Source organism: Aethalodelphis obliquidens, unplaced genomic scaffold, assembly GCF_003676395.1.
Source record: "Aethalodelphis obliquidens isolate GAN/ISIS:26980383/991018 unplaced genomic scaffold, ASM367639v1 scaffold8, whole genome shotgun sequence".
In the NCBI taxonomy this organism is placed as follows: Eukaryota; Metazoa; Chordata; class Mammalia; order Artiodactyla; family Delphinidae; genus Aethalodelphis; species Aethalodelphis obliquidens.
The window spans coordinates 47,607,617-47,633,475 of NW_020837952.1; the positions used below are offsets into that span (position 1 = coordinate 47,607,617).

A 25,859-nucleotide genomic window follows, 5' to 3' on the forward strand; every position below is an offset into this window, starting at 1 on the left:
GCCGTGGTCTAGGCCTCTCTATTTTGTGAGTTAACTTTAAGTTCGGAATAACAGGGAATCCTCAAAAGGGAGTGAGAACTAACTGGGTTAATGCACGGAGTGCTAGTGCCGAGTACTTAGAAAGGGCTTGATGAAACCAATCGTGGTTGAGAGAGAAAACACCCACACCCACACCCACCACACACACACCCACCCCACCCCCCCCCACACACACAAACACACACACACACACACACACACACCCTCTTCCGTAGCAAGAGGCACTCGATAAATCTAACTCTCTCCCTCCCTCCTTACCTCAAACCTGAGCAAGCCGATAGCTGGACAGCAGCAGCAGTTTGCCAAGAACTTGGAAGAGTCTGGACTCTCCACTCAGCTTCCTGAAGGTCTTACTCACCTGATAGGAAGAGGAAGGAGAAGGGTGTCCCTTCCCCAGGTGCACTTTAGCTGGAACAGTCCACAGAAAGTCCCGTGGTCTGCTGACTACCCTCTGTCCTTGAGATGGTAAGGGAGGCCCTCTCTAGGGGACCCGCAGCAGAAACGGTGCTCAAAACCAAGGCTCAAAATCTATAAGCAGGGCTTCCCTGGTGGCGCAGTGGTTGAGAGTCCGCCTGCCGATGCAGGGGACGCGGGTTCATGCCCCAGTCCAGGAAGATCCCACATGCCGCGGAGCGGCTGGGCCCGTGAGCCATGGCCGCTGGGCCTGCGCGTCCGGAGCCTGTGCTCCGCAACGGGAGAGGCCACAACAGTGAGAGGCCCGCGTACCAAAAAAAAAAAAAAAAAAAAAAAAAAAATCTACAAGTAGCGTCTGCTCCCTCGGACAGAGTGGTCCTTCCTCCTTCCTCCCTTTTCCATTCATGTCCCTCCACGAACTGCTTCCATCTCCCCCGTGTCCCCAACTCAATCCTCTTCGTGGATCGCACACACACACACCCCCCACACTCCCGGCTTAGTGTTTCTGCTTCTTCCTTTTCACTTACTTTGATTTCCCATGTGTGAATTACCCAAAAAACAATGGTTTTCCTGACCTGCCTTCTGAAGGTGATGGGCAAATGTGAGCCCTAAGACCATGTATGGAGATGAAAAGATAATCACCAGATTGGAAGGTTTGAATTAAAACAGGCAAATGGCAAGTCGTATCTTTTCTCATTAACACGGAGTGGGGGCAGGTGATCTTTCTTCTGTAGCTTCATTACATCTAGTCTATTGTTCTGCAGCCCCTCCTCCTGGAAGCCTCCTGTGATCTCCACTCTGATCTGGTACTACAGTTTTGTCTTGCCGGGAGCCTAACCAAGGGATGCAGGGGGGGCGGGGTCAGGTCAGAGCCAGGCTGCTTGATTGACATCTTGACTCTGCAAGTGATTTGTTCTGCCTTGGTTTCCTCATTTGCAGAGTGGAGCCATTATTAGCCCCTATTTCGTGGGTGGTTAGGAATATTCAGTGAGACGATCCATATAAAATATTTAGACTGTTTGACCACCTATCATTATTATTATTATCATGATTTTCATCACAGAAGCACTTATTAGACTGGACTGTAATCAGTGATTTACTCATCGGCTTCCTTCCCCCGAGGGTCTGGCAGCAAATTAAGAGCCAGAACAGTATCCTATTCAACTCCAGGGAACAGTGGTCATGGAGAAAGGGCCACTGTTACCAGCAAGGTGATAATTTGTTTCCGGAAGACTCCTTTACTTCCAGAAAGGTTCCCTTTAACTTATGACTTGATATTTAGATATTTCACTCGAACAGTTTTGTTCACTTCTCTCTCCTCTCTTTCTTCCCTATTGCACAAAGTAAGCGGAGTCTTTTCAACAGCCCAGAGGACGCCCCCTGTGTCCCTTATAGGTGTGTGGCAGCGGGAACCCTGAAGCTGGCCAACCGGGCAGTGACTCAGCGCTTTCCTCCCTGTAACTGGGGTCACCGCCAGCATCTCTTCTGATTGGTCAGGGACACCATATCATACTGGTTAGAAAATAGTATTTTAACTATCAGCCTTGGAGGAAAGAATGCTAAGATTTCTGCTCTGATTCGAGATATTTTGATACAATTTAGGGCAGCCCAGGTTTTGGATCTTGACTGTGAGACTGCCAGGGTGGTACAAGGGCCGTTGTTTCCAATGGACGGTGAACAGGCACGTGCGTGGCACCTACAGGCTCCCCGAGGTCCATCTGGTCCACACAGTGGGATGGAAACTGCAGGAATAAGGGGGCCGTGGAACAGTTTCCAAGGTTGGCTCTAGCACATGGAGTAACAGCTCACAGGTGTGACATGTCCAACTCTGCGCTGTCCCCGCTGTCCAGCTATCTTACTGCAGGTGACCATGCGGAGAAGGGCGGGGAAGAGCCACCTAGCTCCAGAAATGGAGAACAGAAAGGTTGTTGCTTTCTGCCTCCTGGCACGTTCTGCTAAAATACTACAGTGAACGAAAAACTTTAAAGGAAAAACACTTTATGAGATACCGTGCGACTTGTGTCCGTGGATTCTGTGAGCAAGTGTTTCTGCGAGCTCGCCGCCTGCCTGACCCTGGCCTTCTTCAGTGGGAGAACATGTGAGTGGGGTTGGCGTCAGACCCCACCCGTTCCACCTCCAAACAGACCTCGGGAGGAATAACCTCCCAAGCGGGCAAGACGACCCCCTGTGACGGGCAGCTCCGTGCACGACTGGGAGTGCACGCGCTGCCCACAGCTCTCCTGGCTGGAAAGCTGGCTCGTTATATCAACCGCGAGTCTCCTCCTGCAGCTTCCAGACGGTGAGCCTCCCCCGGTCGCCCACGCCACTCACTCAGCGCCATCCCCTCCACTGCGTCCACCCAGACACCCAGGCCTGGACACGAGCCTCAACTCCTGACGCTGAGTCTTACCTTCCCGGCTGCCTGCCTCAGGCTGCCGTGACGAGCCACCAGAAACCAGGTGGCTTCAAACAACCGAAATGTGTTCTCTGTCAGGTCTGGAGGCCAGAACTGTGCTCCCTCTGGAGGCTTTAGGGGAGAATTCACTTTACCTTTCCCAACTGCCGGTGGCTCCTGGCTGCCCGGGACCCGGGGCTTCATCTCTGTTCATCCTCTCGTTGCCACCTCCTCCTCTGTCTCTTGCAAAGACATTTATCATTGGTTTACGGTTCACTCTGGTGATCAAGGATGGTCTCATCTCAAGGGCCTTAACTTTATCGCATCGCAAAGAGCCTTTTTCCAGATCATTCAGAGGTTGCAAGAATTTGGACGTGGATATGTTTGGGAGGGGGGCGCACTCAGTGCAGGTCACCTCTTCATGGAAAGGTTCGTTACATGGATTAACACTGACTTGAGGAGGTTTTCAAAGATGTGCCTAAAGCATTTTCTCAAGAATAAACATCTGGTGGTGTCTATTTCCAGCTGTTTGACAGATTACTTAACCTCTTTGGACCTGTTTCTTCACCTGTGAAATGGGAATAATAATCATAGTCCCTACCCATAGGCCTGTTGTGAGGGTTGAATGAATTCACACAAGTGCAATCCTTTGAGTGCCACCTGGGGCATAGCAAGCACTGTCTAAATAGTAGCCATTTTTACGGTGATTATCATCACGGCATTGTAGTCACTATTGGAACCTACGTCACACAATGAGACTTTCCGAGACCGCTCACTTTGGTTTATTTTACTTTTAAAGTCTTCATTAAGTTTGTTACAATACTGCTTCTGTTTTATGTTTTGGTTTTTTGGCCCTGAGGCACATGGGATCTTAGCTCCCTGACCAGGGATCGAACCCGCACCCCCTGCCTTGGAAGGTGAAGTCTTAACCACTGGGCCGCCAGGGAGGTCCCTAGACTGCTCATTTTACATTTAGTGTATTCTTCTAATGTGCTGGCCTTTTATGCCTCGACTTCTTGGAATTTGTTGCTGTGTGACCTTGGACAAGTTCCTTAATCTCTCTGAGTCTGTTAGAACGTCCCCCCGGCAAGGCTGCTAAAAGATTAAAAGTAGTCAGTCGTGTGACACATGGTTTACCTCAATCCACGTTGGATGAACAGTGAAGAAACAGCATGTGTACAGTTTGCGGCTACTTCACAAACACTGGTGGCTTCTTTCTTCCCTGCCTGTGTCTTTACTGCTGCTTGGATTTTCTCTGCTGTCAGCTCTCCCCAGCCTGTAGTGAAGGGCTTGCAGTTAGTTTTAGTCAGTTTGCTCCTCTGAGCCTAATTTTTCTTCAGTTTCCAGCACAGGTAAGGCTGTGCATTGCAGGCTGCTGTCCCTCAGCAGTTTCTTACTGGCACATTTGGGGAGGAAGTTCATCAATATCTAAGCAAATCAGAACTGTTCTATTAGTTAAAAGATTTTCGGGTAAATTCTAACTTGGTGTGCCTGAAACTCCTAACCTTTCATGAAAATGCTGCATCGTCCCTCTCAGTTGTCTGTCACAGTGGGCAGGAACCAGATCATAAATCCTACAAGAGCTAATATTTCTATAGTACAATCACTCTTCCATCACCCTGGCTCTGCCAGACACTGTCCTCAGCACTTTACTTTCCATCCTCCCGTCCTAATGATGTAGGTCCTGTTACGATTCCCATTTTACAAATGAGGAAAGAAAGGGGTGGGATAGGGAGGGTGGGTGGGAGACGCAAGAGGGAGGAGATATAGGGATATATGTATATGTATAGCTGATTCACTTTGTTATAAAGCAGAAACTAACGCACCATTGTGAAGCAATTATACTCCAATAAAGCTGTTAAAAGAAAAAAAAAAAAAGAAATGAGGCCCAAAGAGTTTCAGTAACTTCTGGAATTCGAACCTAAGCCCTTGGAGTTCAACAGCTGGATTTGAGCCCCTCATTAAATGTCTGCAACAGTTCCTAGGAGGCACAGAGTTCCATAAATGTTTTATAGAATTAATTGAATGTTGAATGGCTTTTCCTGTTACCTGAGGGACCTCAGTCTTTGCTAGCAAACTGGAACATTTTCTTTGCCCCCCTGGCTTGAGAGTCGTGCAGATTTTTCTCTTATTGGTTTCCCCATCTACACTATAATGCCCTCGTCTTCATACTTGTGCATAGTATGAAAGGATGCACATTGAAAAGTATGGTTTTTCGATCTCGAATGCTGTGTGACCTGGGCAAGCCACATCACCTCTCTGAGCCTTAGTTTTTGGGGGCTAATAACATTTAACACATTAAATATGCTAATGTATATAAAGTGCCAGGCACGACATCAAGTCTCAGTATACAGTAACTTGAAAAGTAAAATAAAAAATACTTTGCATTTTTCTGAAGGAAGGTGCTGTATAGCTCTCAAGATGTATTTTAAACTATACTTTGCTTAGGTAAATCTTACCTCTATTATAATAGCGTACGTTTTTAGTGGCGATCACTCTCATGTTATGTATATTGAACATTCTGGCCAAAAAGATTGTCAAGAAATACTTTTAAAATTGAATGAGAAATGCCTGATGATGATCATCATTATGAATGAAACAGAACCATTTACCACTGAGGTAGATCTAATTAAGAAACGATAATAGACATCGATTATTTCAGCTCCTCGGTGGGAGCTGTTCACTGCTTCCTGTATAACATGAAGCAGGGTCTCAAATTGCCTCGCATGGAGCCTGGCCCTTTTCCACCTGGATGATGCAGAGTTCTGGCTTTCCAATCTGTGTTTTTCTCTCTTTTTCTCTTTGCTCTGTAGTATCAGTAGGATGCATTACTACCTTCAGGATCCAAGAAGTTGACTGGGGCCAGGAGTCATAGTAGCAGTAATAATACTAAGGGCAACAACTGCTCTGCGTTAGCAGCGATTGAAGAACTGCCGGCTCTGAGGTCAGGCTCCTGGCCCTAAGCCATGTACTTGACTGAGCAAGTTACTGCTCTGGGCCTCGGCTTCCTCTCCTGTAGCGTGACATTCATAACATCACACCTCTTACAGGGTTGTTCTGAGGTTGAAGTGGGATAATATGTGTTCTGTACGTAGCACGCTATCTGGCAAGCTGTAAGCGCTTGGTGATGTTAATTACTGTTAATGCCTTAAAGAACTTTATGGTGGAGGTGGATCTGGAACTCGGGCTCAGAGGCTTGGGGGCTGGCTCAGGGTCACGTGTACGTTAGTGCGGGTCGGGGTGCAGGCTCAAGCCCAGCTCTGCCTCCGGCGGCGGGGCTCACATCCTGTACCCTCACACATCTCAACCTGTCATCGTGGGTGGTGTTGTCTGCACAAGAGGGAAACTGCTCAGTGATTCCTGTTGCTACATCAGTTTGATTTTTGAGCCATTATCTCATTTGGGCACGAGACCGACCGGCCTTTGGTTTGTGGATGGTGTACTAGCTTGCTGTCCCGAATTATCACAAATTAGGGGCTTAAAACAATACAGATGTATTATTTTACATTCTGAAATGGGTCTGATGGGGCTAAAATCAAGTTGTCAGCAACTCTGAGTCCCTTCTGGAGAATCTAGGGGACAATCTGTTCCTTGCGTTTCCCAGCTTCTAGAGGCTGCCTGCATTCCTTGGCTGGTGGCCGCATCATTCCAACCTCTGCTTCTGCTGTCACATCTGCTCTGACTCTAAGCCTCCTGCCTCCATCTTCTAAGGACCCATGTGATTATCAGCTGAATAATCCAGGATAATCTTTCCAACTCAAGGTCCTTACATCAGCAGAGTCTCTTTTTGCCACCTGAGGTCACACATTCACAGGTCCCAGGATGAGGGCGTGGACTCTTTGGGGGGCCATCGTTCTGCCTACCACAGACGCCTCCGTCCTGGCCATGTTCTCCTTTCTCGAGCTGCCGTGTGGTATTGGCTTTAGGGCACGGTGGATTTAGTCCTAATCCCCGGCCCCTCTCTTTACTGACCTGTGAGCCCAGGCCAAGCGTTTCATTTCTTTGTGCCCCATCTTCTCCTTTCCTCATCTGAAAAATAAAAGCTTCAGCACCCGTTCTGTGGGGCCAATAAGAGCACCAAATGAAGTAATGTGTGTAAAATGCCTGGTCCTGACTGGCTCTCAAAAATGGGAACCATTATTCTCTTGAAGATTACTTTCAAATTATTTTTAATGCTCTTGTAGCAACAAACAGAGCCCAGTGTCCTGGTAAAAAATGAACAAGGGTCTTAGCATGCAGGTCAAGGGGTCCCTGATAATGGCCTACAAAAAGCAGAAAAAAATCCCAGCCTGGTTCCCACTCACCAGAACCGGACTCGGTTGGGAACAAAAGGGTTATTCAGCTGACCAGATGTTAGGTGTGAACCAGAAAGGGACGGGGAGCCAGGATTAGCTTGTCCAACAGTATTTTATTGTGAAGGCTGCAGATCAAGGCAGTCTTTTGTAGCAGCGTTTATATTAAAAGAGGCACAAGATATTTTACGGCCCCTATCGAGGCCCAGAGCCTAAATAGCAACCCTGTTTGATCAGCCTTTCACAGGTTATATTATGTTTCCAGGAGGAATTGGGTATAAATCTTTCAAGGTGTCCGTGTGAAAGTGGGAGGAACCACTGGGAATCTGAGGGGAGTAAAACAGAGGGAAAGCAAGGGAAGTCCAGGCCCTCTGAGCTGTCACAGAATTTCAGACATGGGGCGTGGCCACCTTGGGTACCGTGTTGCCAAAAGATGGGCAGTTGGAGGTTGGGAGGCAAAGGGGAAGTGAAATCTTTGTTTCCTGAGGAGCCTTCTTTCTCTGCCAACCGCATCTCATATCACCCTGCCCACTAGGCACGTCCCTCAAACATTCCCACCGTGGGACTCGGGCGGTGGCCGTTGCACTCTTGGAGCACACATCCCCGTGGATCTCCATGTGGTGGGCTCCTTCTTGTCAAGTCTCAAATGAAATTTCACCTCCCCCAAGAGGCCTTCCATCCTCCCGTCACTCCTTGTTTCATTGCCCTGTTGTATTGTCTTCACAGCACTTATCACCATCAGAAATGGTCTTTGCTCATTTATTTGTCTGGTGTCTCTCTCACTGCCTCTGGAACATAATCTCTAAGGGAACAGGGACCTTGGCTGTTATCTACGGCCATCACCCAGTGCTGGGACATTGCCACACTCACGGAGGGGCATTTATGATAATAATCGCTGACACGTAGCACCTATTTTATGCCTCATCCCTTTCGAAACGAATTCATTTAATTCCTCTCAACTCATCCATTTCACAGATGAGGAAACTTGAGACATAGTTTGATAAATGGAATAAGTCAAATTAATTGACTCTTCAGCCATATTCCAGGTATGACCGAATTAATTTAGTAACAGTCAGTTTTCGATAGTCATTCTGTGTAACAAAACACCCCATTTCTTCCTGATGATTGTCAAGGGAGCTAAGGAACATAAAGAACAAAGTGGGAGCTAGAGACTGCATTTTATATTTTCAGAGAGTTGCTACGAACATTAATTGAGCATCTACCCTGTGTCAGGCATTCTGCTACATTTTATCTTATTTTATTTATTTGCTGGGATTCAGTCTCCATCATTGGGTGCATTTTATTTTTAAATACACAAAGTCCTGGGAAGTACAGCATTGCCCTGTTTTGTCCAGTTTGGGAAACAGAAACCTGAGGGAGGTTGAATACCTCACGCCCACACGGTCTCTGTTCTATTTTTTTTTTTTTTTTTTTTTTGCGGTACGCGGGCCTCTCACTGTTGTGGCCTCTCCCTTTGTGGAGCACGGTCTCCGGACGTGCAGGCTTAGTGGCCATGGCTCACAGGCCCAGCCGTTCCGCGGCACGTGGGATCTTCCCAGACCGGGGCACGAACCCGTGTCCCCTGCATCAGCAGGCGGACTCTCAACCACTGCGCCACCAGGGAAGCCCTGTTCTATTTTTATTTCTCCCGAGATTCTCCAGATAAAGTCTCTACCCCACAGCAGAGCCCTTGGGACATGGTAGATACGCCATAAGTGTTGGCTGAATGAGTGAAGGGGGAAAAGGACACCAACCACCCTGTCAGGGCGGACGAGGAAACTGAAATTACTATCTTCATCTTCCAGACGAGGAAACTGAAATTCAGGGAGATTCAGGTCAATGTCACCCAGCTAGTCAATGAGTTAAGATTCAGTTCCAGACATTTCCAACTCCTCCAGCCAGTGCAGCCTGCGTGAATGGGGTTCAGGACCCACAGCATCTCCTCTGCAGTCTAGAGGCAAGGGGAGATGATAGTATACATGTAGCTTGGGACACCCTGGGGAGCTGCGCACTCAGGACCAGAATCACCTGGGAGCACTGCGGGGTCCCCTCTGAGTGGAGCTCTGGGGTCTGAGTTCTGCACTGGCCTCTGCCCTGTGCGTGGCTCGGGGAGGAGGGGTTGGGAATAGAGGGAGCCCTCAAAGCAAACCCCCCTGCCTGGGGGGTTTCCATGGATGGTGAAGCCAGGCCTGTGTGGACGATGAGTGGGATTCGTGGCTTGGCCAGAGCGTGGCAGCCGAGCCCGGCTGCAGGGACGTCCGGCACTGACACCTGCCATAGTGGGAGCGGGCACCTTGCATCTCTGTGGAAACCACCCTTGCGTCCTTGACAACAGAGAGCGAGAAAAGGTGAAACAGAGCCCCGCCCTGCGGAAAGTCGTAGCTTCCAGAAGTGCAGCCGGAATCCTTGCCAACTCCTTATGGGCGCTGTGGCTATCTTCCAGGATATCCACTGTAGCCCTATAAATACAGGCACACTTCCTGAACAGTGTCGCTCAGGATACCAGCTGTACCATTCAGGGTTGTCCAGAGAAACAGAACCACTAGGGTGTCTGTATGTACACATATGGAAAGAGATCTATTACAAGGAATTGGGTCCCGTGATTATGGAGGCTGACGAGGCCCAAGATCTGCAGGCTTGAAACCCAGGAGAGCCAAGACGTTTCAGTTTGAAAGGCCAGAAAAATCTGATGATCCTTTCTGGGAGGGTCAGCCTTTTTGTGCTGTTCAGGCCTTCAACTGATTGAACGAGGCCCACCCACATTGGGGAAGGCAATCTGCTGCTTTAGTCAGGTTACTGATTCAAATGTTAATCTCCTCCAGAAGCACCCTCGTGGACACACCTAGAAAAACATTTGACTGAATGTCTAGGCACCCCGTGGCCCAGTCCAGTTGACACATAAAATTAGTCATCACACCAGCCCAGCAAGACATCCCGCCACTGTCCAGAGTTTCTGGAAGAGTTGGGAAGTACTGCCTCCCATAGTCCTTGGTAATTCAGAGAGCACCCTTGGGTGCCAAAGGTCCTGATAAGTCCTGCAATGAAAGGAAACCTGTTTCCATCTGGGTGGGATTGGGTAAAGGAGCGAGAGTCTCAGACAAGCTTCCTGAAGGAAATGTCACCTGAGAGGATGTTGAGGACTAAACAGGTGTTTCTCTGACTGAGATGTCTGGGTTGAAGTAGCAGTGTCCATAATATTCTGTTGGCTTTTCCCTGCCTAAAGGTACGGCAGCAGCATTTGTTATACGTTTCAGTTCTGTCCTTGGTGACAAGAAACCCTCGCTGACCACCAGACACAAGTGGGTCAGTGATTCCAGTAGACTCCTGCTTACCCCAGTGTCGGAAACCCCAGTGATGTCTTGGCGCAGATCTTGGTACTAAAGGTTGCCATCTCTCTGGAGTTTATGATCTTGTTTTTCACCACAGTGACTTTGAGAAAGGGAGAGACAGAGACAGACTAGAGTTAATAATGGTGGCCTCTCTATGGTCTAAAAGTTTAACCCTTATGCTCTCTGGTTTTTCACGTGAAGCCGCCTCGTTAGGGAACGAAAGCTGACTGGTGGCCTAGATGCGTGATCCCAGCAGCAGCGGCGTCATGTAGCGAAAGTGCAGAGAATCGGGTTCTGGATGTGCATGCTGCTCCTGACCCTGACCCGCTGGCTGCTGGGCCACAGCGGTCAGTCCCCGAGCACCAACCCTGTGCCAGCGCCACCGGGCCAGTGCCTGGCACGCCCCGTGCCTCCATCTCCAAATTGGTCTAACGGGGATAAGCTCCCTGCCTACGTGGACAGGTGTGAATCCGCTTGAAGGATGTGCTGTGTACCTCGGAAGGGCAGCTGACCTTTGTCAGGAAAGAAGGGAGTGGAAGAGGGAGAGAGGAGGGTCATGAAGCAGGGAGGGAGGTGGATTGGTGGGGGGGACAGCAGAGCATCATCAAGCAGGGGTTGACGCCTCCTGGCTCAAAGCGGAGCCCTGCCCGGCGAGGGATGACTCAGCAGACAGGCAGATCCAATACTGAGGCTTCAGCAAAGCGGAGAACGCGTTCCGCACCCCCACTTCCCAAGAAAAGAGAGAGAGAGAGAAATTCTTGATATTTATAAAATATCATCAGTGTGGTCATCATGCGGAAAATCAGAAATGGGTTGGACGTTATGGTGTAACCTTGTTTTTACTCCCAGTCACATTTGAGAGGATGTGTGGTTTTTGTCAGGACTCAAGGCTGCTGGAGGACTAAATCCAGCTGTGGCTGCACTGAGAGATTTTCATGAAACTGCTGAGAGCAACTCAGTGGAGTCAAAGTCAGTCATTCAGAACATGTGGCCCGGACTCATTTTCCTCAGGAAATGGTAAGATACTGTGAGATTCTCCTGCCACCTACCCCAGACCTTATCACTTCGGTGGGGTCCATCCTTGATGTGCTGACACCGCACTATCACCACCCCACCCCCAAGGGAACATTTTTTTAAATTATTATTTGAATGGTTTTATTTGACATTTGAATCTTTTTCATTGCTGTATCCCTTGGCACATTGGTGGACAGTTAGTAGAAGCTTAGTAGCCATTTGTTGGACGAATGAAGGAAGAAGTGAGTGAGTGAATGAATGTGTGAGTGCATGCGTTGACATCTATGGGAAAATGCATTCCTATAGGATATTCACCCCTGGATTCAGTTCCATCACGCTGCTGTTTCTTAGCCGTGGAACCCAAGCTGGAGAGGCAGCCTGGAGAGGCCTGGAGTCCTACCGATCTGGTGGATTAGCAGAAGGCCAGAGAGGAGAAAGAACGTTCCCACAATGGTTGGCACTTGACTGCAAGTGGACACTGCTGGCAGACCAGTCAGCAGTGGAAACGAGGGAGAAGCCAGGAGACGCAGCAGAAGCCAGGGGAGGGCAGGGCTGCAGATCCCCAAGCTGATGGCATTATTGGCAAGAAAGGACTCTTTCTGTGTCCAGACCCATGGGTGTGCCTCCCTTCCAAAGGAGCCCTTCGTTTTCTTTCTTTCTTGAAGGATTATAGGATAAATAGGAATTGGTAGGAAATACAAATAGACTGGTGAGCGGGTGGGTGGATGGGTGGATGAATGGATGGATGGATGAATGGGTGGATGGGTAGATGGGCATCAACATGGCACATTATAAAGAGCGTTGGTCTTGAACGGCAAAGCTAACAGCCTATTCCCTCCCCAGGCCCAATTCCGTCATCTGTAAAAAGAGAACAGTAAACCCTGGCCCTCCCTAGCTGCAAGGGCCGTCAGAAAGCTCAAAATAAAAGCCAGACACCTTTGTTCAGTCCTGGTGCTCCACAGCTGTAAGGAATTATTAGCCGGGTCACCTCTTCCCCTCCAAAGGCTGCCTGTCATCCCCCACGTTGCAAATATATTATGATTAAAATGCAAGAGTAAGTCAGAATCTTGGTAAACTCTGTGATCACTTTGGAACCCCTCCAGCGAACTCTGCGTGGATTTTTCTTTTTTCCTCTCGGCTCCCAAGCTACTTTCCTTATGTTGGAGGTTGCCAAGCTTTTATGGCTGTTTAACTGTCTCATCCATGCAGATGCATAGCTTTAATTTATGCTGAAATAAATCTGCAGAACCTCATCTGTCTTGTTGTTCTAGAAGCATCAGGTGTAAGGCCTAAAAAAAATCCTAATATATAGTCTCTGAAAGAGCTGGGGTGCGATCTGCCTGCTTGTTACTCAGTTTGGCTTGAAATTCTTCTTTTCCATCCCTTGATATTTATATATAAGCAAATTAGGTTGTTTGGTATAAAAAAACTTATGACTCTTAATATGTATGCTTGTCTCAGGTCACTTAGAGTGCTTTGTATTGAGAAAAATTAAGCTGTGATTTCTCATCCAGTGATAAAATCTGAATGTTCCTTTTCCATTTTTAAACATTAATCATTAAGGCATAATAGGTTGAGTCAGCGACCAGGGATTCAAACACTAATTTGCTGTGTGACCTCAGACAAGTCTCTCAGCCTAGCTGAGCTCTGTTTCGTCCTGTAGGTGAACACCTGCTTGGAGGACTCCTGTGAGGATTAAATGTGAAACTGTATGTGGGGTGCTTGGCGTATAAGAGCACTTAGTAAATGCTATTAGGTAGCACCATTGTTGTGGTTGTGCTGATGCAGGATTTTGGGTGAGAGATCAGACCCAGACTTCCCTTTAGAGCAAAGTCAGATCAAAATAACAGTTCCTGGTGGTGACCCTGCTCTCCGTCTATGTATTCATTCCCTGACAACCTGAATTGATTTGCGCCCTCACTCTTGTGCTATCTGAGGATTTCTCAGACTTATGCTCTGGTGTTTTCTGATGGCTGCAGAAATTCATTCAAAACATTTCTACACAGCAATTCCATAGGGTTGACCTGACTTTTCCTAAAAGTCAAATGAACAGCAGCTCAACCTGTCTCACCACGCTCCAGGGCTTGGCTGACCGTTCCCCAGGTGCCAGACTGCGGGACAGCCATTCTCTAAGAGATAGTCCTCTGCCTTTCCTAGCTCACCCAAGTGCAGAAGACCCTAAAGACCAGGTAGCTGATGGGTGATTGTTGTCATAACGTATAGGAAACTTGGTTCTGGTACATACTAGGCCCACACAAATTCAGTTCCTATATGTCATTCTCTATGGGCTCTTTTTTTTTTTTTTAATTTTTATTGGAGTATAGTTGATTTACACTGTTGTGTTAGTTTCTGCTGTACAGCAAAGTGAATCAGTAATACATATACATATATGCACTCTTTTTTAGATTCTTTTCCCATATGGGTCATTATAGAGCACTGAGTAGAGTTCCCTGTGCTATACAGTAGCTTTTTTTTTTTTTTTTTTTTTTGCGGTACGCGGGCCTCTCACTGTTGTGGCCTCTCCTGTTGCGGCCTCTCCTGTTGCGGAGCACAGGCTCTGGACGCGCAGGCTCAGCGGCCATGGCTTACGGGCCCAGCCGCTCCACGGCATGTGGGATCCTCCCGGACCAGGGCACGAACCCGTGTCCCCTGCATCGGCAGGCAGACTCTCAACCACTGCGCCACCAGGGAAGCCCTGTTATCTATTTTATATATAGTAGTGGGTGTATGTCAATTCCAGTCTCCCAATTTATCCCTCCCCGCTTTCCCTCTTGGTAACCATAAGTTTGTTTTCTACTTCTTTTTTTTTTTGCCGTATGCGGGCCTCTCACTGTCGTGGCCTCTCCCGTTGTGGAGCACAGGCTCCGGACACGCAGACTCAGCGGCCATGGCTCACGGGTCCAGCCGCTCCTCAGCATGTGGGATCTTCCCGGACGGGGGCACAAACCCGTGTCCCCTGCATCGGCAGGCGGACTCTCAACCACTGCACCACCAGGGAAGCCCTGCTTTCTACTTCTGTGTCTCTGTTTCTATTTTGTAAATAATTTCATTTGTACTATTTTTTTAGATTCCACATAAAAGTGATATCATATGATATTTGTCTTTGTCTGACTCTATGGGCTCTTGATTTAGAATTTTAGGCTCTGGACAAGGCTTGCAGTTGTGGAGATTACTACATTTTAAGGCTTTCTATTGTGAATTGGTTTCCCTCTGTCCGTCTGTAGGGTTGGATTGAGACTGGTTTGTGCGTAGGTCCCAGCTTACAAGGCACGCGGTCCTTCTCATATATGGATGCCACAAACCTACAGTTGATGCAGCAACCTCTCTGGATGTTGCCAGGTACCAAGAGGGGTTGTGATAGAGCCTAGGGTTCAGGAGTTGCATTGGGAAGCCAGCAGGGCCCAGGCCAGTCACCAGCACTTCTGGGGCCATCATTTTCGCACCAAGTGTTTTATGACTTGTCATCTTCTCACTCGGGTGTTCAAGCCAATGGTTGCCGACTGAATTCTCAAAAGCACCTTGCACATTAGAGGTACTAAGTAAATGTGTATAAATCCTGGATAGCACAGCAGTAATCGTGACTCATAATAATGGCTTGCATTTATTGGGCACTTACTGTGTACCACACTATGCCAAATGCTTTACTTGGATTATCTCATTTTACCCTCCAGCCATCCCATTAAGTAGATGCTGTGAGATCCCCATTTTACAGATGAAGAAGCTGAGGCCAAAGAGCTTCAGAACTCACCCACAGTCGCAGCTAGAAAGCAGGGGCAAGGCTTTGATCCCAGGGTGGTCTTTAGACAACTTCTGGAAGTGGACAGATGCTGTGAGGTGAGATGGGAGGATGGATACCAAGGTCAGCTGAGCACAAAATTCCTTTCAAGGAAATGGACTTTTCTGCCCAGAACTGTCATATTCCAGACAGCACCCAAGAAAAATGTTCTTCACAGCTTTAGATTTGAGATTGAGAAATAACTCAGACGCAGTCTTCTGGTCCACGAGCCACTGTCATCACACTGCAACCACATTTCCTCCTGTTTATTGCTGGTGGGTAGGAGGTGGGGCTGTCGTTCTGTATTTCCTGCTCGCAGCCAGTATGTAGAGGGGCAGGAGTTCACACTTGAGTTTGGCAACAGTGTGGTCATGTTTTCTGTGTGTCACTTCGCAGCATGGCATCCTCATAATTCTCGGAAAACGCAAAGGTGTGTGGTTATCTCCGTGTCTGTAAACTGGGGACCCTGTGTGGCTTTAAGACTGTCACAGCACAAGGGAACCTCAGAGACCCGTGGCTCCCATCCTTCCATTTTGCAAATGAGATGCAAGCGTTCGGGTGACTCATCCTGCTGGGCTTTAACTGTGGATGAAACGGTTTGCTGTTAGAAAAGCGGGTTCGGAGAAATTGCTGGCGCTCTCGTCCTGGTCCTTGATGGGGCCCCAACCTGCAAACTCAGGGCCGTACATCAGTTGCTGCCCCCTACAGCAAACATGCTTCCTTCAGCTAGCATCACAGCGGAAGCTTCGTCTGCTTCTGAAGGCGGGGCCGGTGACTGTCCTAGCCGATGTCGAGCAGCCCCGTGAGAGCCTCGTCTGTGTGCTGTGTCCTGGTTCAGACTGGGGCAACACTCACCCCCAGGAAGCTAAGTGAGCCTAGTCCGTTCATGATTCATTTAACAGCCTTTTCTGGAGCACTCGCTCTGATTACATGATGAATAACAGTAACTATATTTATTTGATATGCTTCTCAGTGCTTGGCACTGTGATAAGTGCTGTCTAACATCAGCGCCCGAGACATCCCAAGGCTGGAGTGGGCGGGGGAGACACCCAGTCTTTAACATGGCGGAGAGGTTTGAGCCACCCTGGGAGAGGCAAAGCCCCAGAAGACCGTCATCGGGAAGACAGAGGCCAGCAGAGGCGCCATCTGTGTCCAGTTGTGTCCCTGCCCCCAGCTCTGCCCCTGCACGGGCTTTCCCAGCCCTCTCTCCTGAGAAGGTCTCTCTCTCCACCTCTCTTTACCATCCCCCTCCACCCCCATACATACCACTTTCACAAAATCTTACCGTATATTTTTGATTTAATACCACTGTGCAGAAATCACAATTGAGGTCACACCTGGATAGATTCCGTGTGGGAAGCTGGATGAGTCCTCCGGAAGTTCTCGAGAGCATTTTCAATTTGGCTAAGAGCGATTATCTCCCCATTCAGGTGGGCTCAAACTCTTGGGGGACTCAGGTGAAGATTTAAATATAAATGATTCCCCTGTAGCCACAGGAAATCAATTGAGCAGAGAAAGGACTGGAAAGAAAGAGCAAGCAAGATTTAGTTTTCGTTAAAATAACACGGTGCCTATAAATAAGGTGAGAATCGGTTAATAGCTTTCTATTCAAGGGGAGTTGGTGTTCCAGAGATTATGTATGGGGGGGCCTTGAAAATCGAGACGTTCCTTTCTAGTCGCATCTTTTGTGCATTCTGAGGGTTGAATCACTTTATTTGTAGTTTTCTTTTCAATTAGCTAAAACTATTGTTACTTTTTTTTTTATGTTATCTTCACTATTGTTTCCTCTTAGGAATAAAAGTTGACTTTTAACTTGTGAAAAAGGGAAGTATTAAAGCCAACATCCAAAGCCGTCTTCTGGCCAGTCATGGAGCAAACAGTGAGAAACAGCCTGCTTTAAAGGAGAGAGGAGTGGGCTTCCCGGGTGGCGCAGTGGTTGGGAGTCCGCCTGCCGATCGATGCAGGGGACGCGGGTTTGTGCCCCGGTCCGGGAAGATCCCACATGCCGCGGAGCGGCTGGGCCCGTGAGCCATGGCCGCTGAGCCTGCGCGTCCGGAGCCTGTGCTCCGCAACGGGAGAGGCCACAACAGTGAGAGGCCTGCGTACCGCAAAAAAAAAAAAAAACAAAAAAGAGAGAGGAGTATCTTGGAAAATTTCCCCAAGCATAAAGAGGCCTCACCAAGATATTCATTGTGGTCCTAGGCACCATTTATAACAGGGGATTGTTCAGATGGCTAGATAAACTGTGTTCTATGCAAACTATGAACTGCGATGCAACAGTTAGGAAGAACAAGGTAGATCTAATCTAATAAATGTCGTATCCTACTGTTGAAGAAAAAAAGCAAGTAGCTAAAAAGTTCTTTCAGTCCAATACCATATACCATAAGACAATTGCAGTATATTTTCTGTGGGCACACTTACGATAGAGGCATAGAAATGTACAGACAATAGTCCGGGAGGACTTTAATCAAGCGGAAAGCAGTGCCTACATCTAGAAAGGTCAGAGGGGACCAGGAATGACTGATGGAGTTACACCCTCCTTGGTCCTTGGAGTGGGAAGCCGGAGGGTGAGTCTGTTGGCCTGAATGCTCCCTGAGCAGCTCTGTGAAGCTGGACCTTGGGGTTGGCTTTGCCCCACCTCTGAGGTCAGGCGTTCTTCATCCAGGCAGTGTGTGTGACAGTCTGCCAGGACAAGACGTGTGTTACTCATCGGGGATTCAGTGTGACCAATGACAACAGCTCCTCCTTATGTGGTACCTGCAGTTTGTCAGGGACTGTTCTAAGTGTTTTACGTATATTAGCTCATTGAATCCTCACAACAAACCTATGATGTAAGCCCTATTATTATTTCCGTTTTACAGAGGAGGAAATTGAGACACAGAGAAGTTAAGTCATTTATCCATTGCCACACTGCTAGAAAGTGGAAGAACTCTGACTTGAACCCAAAGCTGTACACATAGGATGGCAATGTGATTTATCCTCCAAACTGGGATGCTTGTGAGAATGAAAGGGGCATCATTAATACTTATACAGGTCAACAGGCCTGAGCTGGGGCCATCCCAGGCAAACCGGGATGTGTGATCACCTAAATGGCACTGTTTCTTGCCCCTGACAGAACGGCGCCTGCCCTTGTAGAGTCTGGGGCTCAGGGCGTGGGAGACGAGAAAGTGGCAGTGCTAATGCAGTATGCCACGTGCCAGCATGTGTGGGTTACAGAGGGCTGGGGAAAAAATGGTGGCACAGAATAAGGCCGCTTATTTGGTCTCTAGGAATCAAAGAGGGCTTCCTGGAGGAAGGGGCAACTCCGCTGATACTGCGGATGAGGAGTTCGGCAGGCAGAGCCTAGTGTGTTGTGGTGAGAGCTGACCTTGGAGGGATAGCAAGGCCTGGGTCTAGAGAGGACGTCTCTGGCTCTGGCCCCAGGCACACCCCTAGGCTCTGGGACCTCAAATAAAATAAGATGTGGTTTATATCAGGGGTCTGGAGACATTTTCTTAAAGGTCCAGATAGTAAACATTGTAGGCTCTGTGGGCCAAGAGGCAAAATTGAGGCTATTGTGTGGGAACTTATATAACCATGTAAGTGTAATCATTTAAAATATGAAAATCATTCTTAGCCCTAGGACCAAAGAAAAGGGGCAGCTGATTGGATTTGGCCCTGGGTGGCTATGCCACATTTACCATATTGCCCGGGTTTAACTGGCATATCTATTTGTCAGAAAGCTTTGCCGTGTATTATGTAGACGCTGGTGTAGTATCAAGGACATGACACAGCTCAAAATCTAAAGACCTGTCAGCCCTGTGTTCAAGCTCATCTCTGCACCCACGCAGCAGCCGCGAGGCTCTGACAAGCCTCTAACCCTCCCCGGATCTCAGTTTCCTAAACCTGTAAAATACAGATGATAACCCCCTACTTCCCGAGGCTGCTGTGAAGACCCAGTGAGAATCCACTGGTTAGATCCCCTTTCCTCTTATTCAGCACTCATCACACACTTATTCTGTGCCAGGTACTGCCCCAGGCTCTGAGAGATCAGAGCTATACCTGGTAGCCAGGACGCCATTCACAGGTACTTTGTGAGTCTGTTTTTGGTGGTCATTTCCAAGCACAAGCCCCTGTCCTGATGCCGCCGTGGTGGAGGGAATGAATGTGATGTAGGATGTGCCTTCACCAGAGTCGCCAGCCAGTGTTCTACCTGGGATCATGTTTACTTTGACAAAATGAAGCCTGAATGTGGCAGAATGGGTGTGAGGTTCTTTGAACTCCTGGGATAAAAAGACTGAGATGTCACCAAAGCCTTCATCTCCGGCATCAGTCCTGGGGTGAGTGGGGAGTGATGAAAGCCCATTGGTATCTTCCCTTTGCCTCAGAACTTTCTGCCCTCTATGTGCACTTAGAACGATTTTTCAGGTCTCAGCTTTGATGTGGGAATTAGAGTTCCCCGGGCCTGAGTCAGATTCCAGGCCCCCGCGCCGCAGAAGTCGGGAGCTTCCGCTTGGCTGAGAGAGTTCCCACCAGACCCTTTGTTGGGTGGGAGACAAAGCAGCCAGAGAAGATTGTGGAAATCGTTGGTCCTTGAATCAGCTCTTGGGAAATTGCAACAGCGAAGGGTATGGGGAGTTCTTTGGAGATAGATGAGCTGCCCTCAGATCCTGGCATTGTCACTTACCAGTAAATTGTGTAACCTTGAGCAGGTAACAGGACTGCTTTGAACCTCAGTTTGCCCATCTGTAAAAGGGACATGGTATTGCCTGTCCACCTGGTTTGCCGTGAGGACTAACTAGTGAAAATTGCTAACGGTTAGTGAGAGCTTCTTATGTACCAGCTCCTGTGCTGAGGGCCTTGTCTTGCTGTGCTAAGGGCTCAACTCTTCAAGATGCTATGAGGTGAAGGTACTGAGCAAAGAGAGGCGCCATGTCTGCTCCCAGAACCCAGGCAGTTTTGTTCCAGAATCAACATCGTGAATCATTAGGTGACATTGCCCCATTAAGAGAGATAAGACTCAAGAAAACAGGAACATAGTTCTCAAACACACGTATGTGCATGTGCATGTGCGTGTGTGTGGCCATGTAGTTCCACTTCTCGAGCAAGCGTTTCCTGAGCACCTACTCTGCAGAGCCCTGGAGACATAAAAGAGACTAAGGCACCCTTGCTGGCAGAAAAGGGAGCGCCAGGCAGCTACTTCAGTCTTTTTTCGGAACTAGTGACAAGAATGCTTCCTTGCGCTCCATTCTGCCCCTCCTGTGCTTTACCTTACTATTAAATCATTTTAAAAGTTCTTTTCCCCCACGGCACTTGGCCGGAAGTGGGGGAAGGCATCCGCTGTGCAAAGCAGCCCTCGTGTGTCCCGTCACAGTTCTCCTTTCTTGTGCACACCCGGTGTTGCCACATACAGGGGTGACTTGCATGTGACACTTGGCTGTGAAGTCATGTTCCTGGACTGCTGGGAACAGTGGGACAGCCTGGGAGGAGCTGACGGGATGAATAACATTAGTGGAGGTGTACATGTACCGAGGACCTTGTGTAAATAAATGATGTGACCCCCCCCACCCTATTTTGGCAGTGGTGCAGGGCTGAGAAAGGGACACGTGGGAAAGGAGTTTATTTTTCCTTTGCCAGAGCAGGCATTCTGAGTGTACACAAAACATAGACCCCAGGGGAACCTCTAGGTATGTTAAATCACCATCTGCACCCCCTCTGCTGTGTGAAGACCCTAGTTGGTGGGACTCACAGAATAGTTTCTCAAGTCTCCTGCTTGGTTCCCACCCACTCTACCTTTTTTCTCCTTCCCTCTCTCCCTCTCCCTCTCCCTTTCTTTCTTTTCTTTCTCTCAATTTGGAAAATCTTTGAAGATAAAGCAAATGATATAATAAACACTCTTTTACTCACCATCCCCAGTTAATGAATATAACATTCTGGCGTCTTTGCTTCAGCTCTTTTATAGGTCTGCCATATAATAGGGATAAATCGTCATCAACATAGAAGTCTCTTTTGAACCTCCTCTTCATCTCCCTCCTCTCAGCCTCCTATTATGAATATACTATGTAAATCCCAGTCTGTGTTTTCACACTTTAACTTCTACTGTGTGTAGCCGTATACGATATATAGTATAGCTGTGTGTGTCCACAGTTCATATAGGTACTGTCATCCTGGATATATTATTCTTCAGTTTGCCCGTTCCACTCAACCTTGTGTTTTGAGGTTCAGCCCCATGGATCTCTTAGTTTAATTACTGTATCGTTATCCTTTATATGACCGTACCACATTTTATTTATCCATGTCTCTATAGATAGAAACATGGGTTGCTTCCAATTTGGCATCATTAGAAACAGCACTGATTTGAACATTCTGGTGCATGTCCACCTCCAGATGCACGAGTGCAAGAGTTTCCCTACAGTCTGTGTGTCGAGACACCCACCAGCAGTGGGCCGGGGCTCCTGTTTCCCTGTATCCTCCCAGCCACTTGAGTCGGCAGGTGTTTTGCATGTCTTACCAAATGAATGACCTCTCTATTGAAAAAATTGTAAAATAAGGGGAAAAAATGAGGAGCTGGCACAGAAGTGTCATCAGCCTGCCCTCGAAAAGGAATGCTTTGTAAATCCCAGGTTCAGCGTCTTCCTTCCACGGGGCTCTTAGACATTCTGGCTTCGTGAGCCTCTTCTCTTTTAACTGGGACTTTCAGCCTCTAGCACATCAGCATCGCATATTGGCTTTAGCCAAGTGAAGGGTGACTCCCTACAGCAATTTCACCAACTCTGGATTTTCTTCCTCCGGGTCCTTTGAAAACATCTGTGCTTCATCTCCCATCTGCTGTCAGCACTTGGTCCAAGTCTCATTACCCGCCTCTCAGCTGGACAGCTGCCCCTCAACCTCACTGGCTTCCCGGCTTCAATACCCACCCCACCGCCTTTTAAGACTTCTGTTCATTTCCTACAATCATTTATCAACCCATTTGTTCATCCATCATTGACTGAAGCCCTGCTGTGTGCAACCCTGTAACTACAGTTATGGCTCCGAATCCAAATGCCGTAGCCTGGCCTTCAAGGCATTTCTCCATCCCAGCTCCAGCCCCTTTCCCCAGCATCCTTTCCACCTTCTCCACCCCACCCCGGGCATCCAGTCTCCTTGCCCACAGTTCTCCAAACACTCGTGACAGTGTTCTCACTCCCTCTGCCAAGGTTCCTGGTCTCCACCTGTTAAACACTTTGTGGTCGCTCAATTCCTGTCTCTGAGGCAGAACTTATCTTTTCCCTCCTATGTTCCCATAGAGCTTTGCACATCATTGCCCATCTTGCCAGCTACGGTGCAAACTCTTCCAGAGCATGACCCATCCTCATTCACCTCTGTAGCCTCAGGGCTGAGGGCCATGTCTGGCATACAGAAGGTGCTTGATTAAAGCTTTTAATGAATGTCTCCCAACTCCTTCATTGCTGCACTTACCTGTTCAGCACAGGTACCACTGCCGCCCAACTGTCCATTATTTGTTAAGGGAGTTTTCTGTTGAGCAAATTAGTGCCGGAGACATGATTGAAGGTTTGTTTAATCTTAAGAAAATTAATTAGTTTTTAAAGAGTTTAACGTAGCGTGTGCCAATGAATTTTTAATCAGGAAATCTTATCTAAAGCAAGCACTCTTTTGCGTTTACTCTATTTTTCAAAGTAATTCTACTGAATGTTATCAAATGTTGTCTTTAATTCAGATTTTGCTAATTCAGATCACGCTTGTCCTAGACCATGAATTAGAGAAGAGTCCTCACTTGCTATCTGGTCAATCCCTATTAGGCACCATAAATGACCGGGCTGTATTTTAGAAGCTCACTGTAGTCAGTCCAAAGTGAGATGTGCTGTAAGTGTAAAATACACACTGAATTTCAAAGACTTGGTACCCTCAAAAAGGAAAATCCCTCGTTAATATTTGTCAGATATTAATTACAACAATTATGTTTTGGACCTACTGAGTTAAATAAATTGTTGATTTCACCTGTTCCTTTTTACTCTTTTTTTTTTTTTTTTTTTTGCGGTACGCGGGCCTCTCACTGTTGTGGCCTCTCCCGTTGCGGAGCACAGGCTCTGGACGCGCAGGCTCAGCGGCCATAGCTCATGGGCCCAGCCGCTCCGCGGCACGTGGGATCTTCCCGGACCGGGGCACGAACCCGTGTCCCCTGCATCGGCAGGCAGACTCCCAACCACTGCGCCACCAGGGAAGCCCCTTTTTACTCTTTTGATGTGGCTGCTAGGACACTGTAAAGTACAAGTGTGGCTTGCATTACATCTCTGTGGGGCGTCGCCGGTCTGGATTGTTGAGTCATGGAGAACAGGGTGCTTGCCTCCTGGTCAATTTCAGACAGTCGGTGTTCATTAAGTGTCTGTTGAATGAATGAATGAATGAGGTTGATCACTAACACATGGCTTCCTCTTATCTACTGTGGGACCTCAGACAAGCTGTTTCACTTCCCTGGGCCTCAGGTTTTCTCATGTGTAAAATGAGCGAGTAACCGGAGCCCTGTTATCTGCTTCCAGTTAGATCTCCAGTGATTTGGAAAAAGGATTTTAGTTCTCTACTTCCAGGGACTGCAAAACATTGCTCACTGGGGGCAGGAAATAATGGTGTCCCCAGCTTACTGAGTGGTGGGGTCAGAAGCCTCACTGGGAACCCTCTATAATTTCATCTTCTGTTGCAGCCCTTCCCGGTTTGCTTCTTGGTCTCACTTAGAACCAGGAATAGTCTTGCTGCAATGCCCGTCTTTCTTACAGCTGTCCCCACATAACTTCTGGAATGTATTATTCATTTTTATCCCATCACACATAATTGATGACTCAACTCTAACAATGTCAGATTAAACATCAGTGAGGTTGTTTTCCCACTCCTACATTTGCACTGAAAATTATATATTCATGAGGCCATGTGGTGGTGGTCAAAAGGGCAATTAACAAAGTCAGATCATCTAGGTTCAAATCCCTCCCCCCGCATCTTACTGGTTATGTAACTTTGGGCAGGTTAACCCAGTACCTAATTTTCCTCGTCTGTAAAATGGGGAATATGCTAATAATTAACTCATGTAAGACGGAGAGGGTTACATGAAAATAATGTATGCAAAGCAATTAGCACGGTACCTGGCACCTGGTAATATTATATATAATTAATTATATATCATAATTCATATATATATATGATTATGCTGTTGATTTCATTTTCAAAACCTTTATTCCATACCCACGCTGGGCCAGACATTATTGGGATATCACCCCATATTCCAGAGAGAGAAAGTTTTCCCCCCATTATAGCAGCTTTTAGGGAAAATGGCATAGCAAAAAGATTAAGGGCGTAAGCAGTCATGAGATTCAAAAAGGGAGAGTCAGAGGGGCTGGCCAGGCAAAATGTAACAGGAACAACAACAACAATCATAATAATAATGCTAAATGCCTTCCATAGTCTAGTCCCATTACACGTTCGTTACACGTGTGGTCTCATTTCATCTTTATAACTACTTCATTTGACACATGGAGAAGCTGAGTCTCAAAGGCTGAGTCCAAGGCTGACCTCCTACCGAGTGAATCCAAACTCAAGTCTTTCTGCCCACAAGTCCTGTGCTGCTTCTACCACCTCCACGTCTCTCCCTTCAAGTGATGGGGTCATTTCTTCTGATGTGTCTGAAAATCTTCTTTTCCTATAAGAAGATATTTTCCTCCCCAGCATTCTTGAAAATCAGGCAAAAACAAATCACTGAGGTTGAAACCAGAAGACTGCCACTTTCTGTGAAGCGTGCCCCTCAGGCACACCGTGGGTGGGCTGTCCTTGTAGTATAAGAGGGGTCTGGTGATGATTAAAGATGGGATGGTGGGCTGAGCTACCTGGGTGAAGGGAGCTCCCTATCGTGCAGGAGACTAGCAGAGGCTCGAGGTGCAGCACTCAGGAATGGTCAGCATTTTGCGAGACCGGCGAGGTCCCTCCAGGTGAGACTTCAGAATGGAAAGTTAGGGATGCAGCAGGAAATTAGACAGGAAGACGGGACCTGGGCCGCCCCAAGCCCGCTCTGCATGTTCAGTTCTGGTGAGAGTGGGCAGGGAAGGTGGAGCCTGACACCTGCTGCGGTGCTGGGATATGGCGGGGCACAGCCATGTGACCCTGGCCACAGACTGTCCTATGGTTCCCTCCCCCAGCCCTGGGCTCCAGTGTTTCTCCAGGCCGACGTCTCCTGGGGTTGGGTCAGGGTGGACTCAGCAGACACTCACTGCTGGTAGCCAGGCTGGGCTGGGGCGGGCAGGACTCACAGGTTCATGAGCTGCACCAAGCTCATGGTCACGTGGGTGCCAAGCTCACCGCGGATTCTAAAACGTCCACCTTTTATTCGTTCGACAAGCAGGCTGAGAAATTCTTCTCTCTTCCATTTTCAGAGATCCTTGGAGAGAGTTTCTCCACCTTGGGTAAGTCACGATAGCGTCTCCTTTGCCTGCCATTTACGAGTTGTCTGTGGCCCACTTCAAAGACACCCTAATGCCAGCACCTTCTAGGCGCTCGGTAAATGGTAATTGCTAACAGTTGGGGAGTGCTTCACTCTGTGACAGTGTTCTAGATCGTGCTCTGTACTATTTCACTGAATCCTC

The 25,859-nt window shown here is 48.0% G+C and overlaps 1 protein-coding gene and 1 long non-coding RNA gene across 9 annotated transcripts in view; one reads left to right on the forward strand and one right to left on the reverse strand.

Annotated features, from left to right (window-relative positions):
- Nucleotides 1-25,859, forward strand: part of CHST11 (carbohydrate sulfotransferase 11) — a 286,712-nt gene that overhangs the window by 193,330 nt on the left and 67,523 nt on the right. For 3 of the 6 annotated variants that reach the window (XM_027107408.1, XM_027107409.1, XM_027107406.1), the window contains exon 3: nucleotides 25,650-25,679. The exons of the other annotated variants lie outside the window; for them this stretch is intronic. In XM_027107408.1, the coding sequence (XP_026963209.1) occupies nucleotides 25,650-25,679 (30 nt within the window). The remainder of the gene's footprint in view (nucleotides 1-25,649; nucleotides 25,680-25,859) is intronic. 6 annotated transcript variants of the gene reach the window in all.
- On the reverse strand, nucleotides 1,037-17,219 carry LOC113620931 (uncharacterized). 3 transcript variants are annotated; one of them, XR_003432981.1, is made up of 5 exons: nucleotides 15,232-17,219; nucleotides 10,473-10,569; nucleotides 3,986-4,124; nucleotides 2,463-3,416; nucleotides 1,037-2,350 (listed from the first exon to the last, which is right to left on the reverse strand). It is a non-coding gene; the product is annotated as an uncharacterized LOC113620931 (long non-coding RNA). The 3 variants fall into 3 exon arrangements; XR_003432982.1 differs by having other exon boundaries at nucleotides 1,037-3,090; XR_003432980.1 differs by having other exon boundaries at nucleotides 1,037-3,416.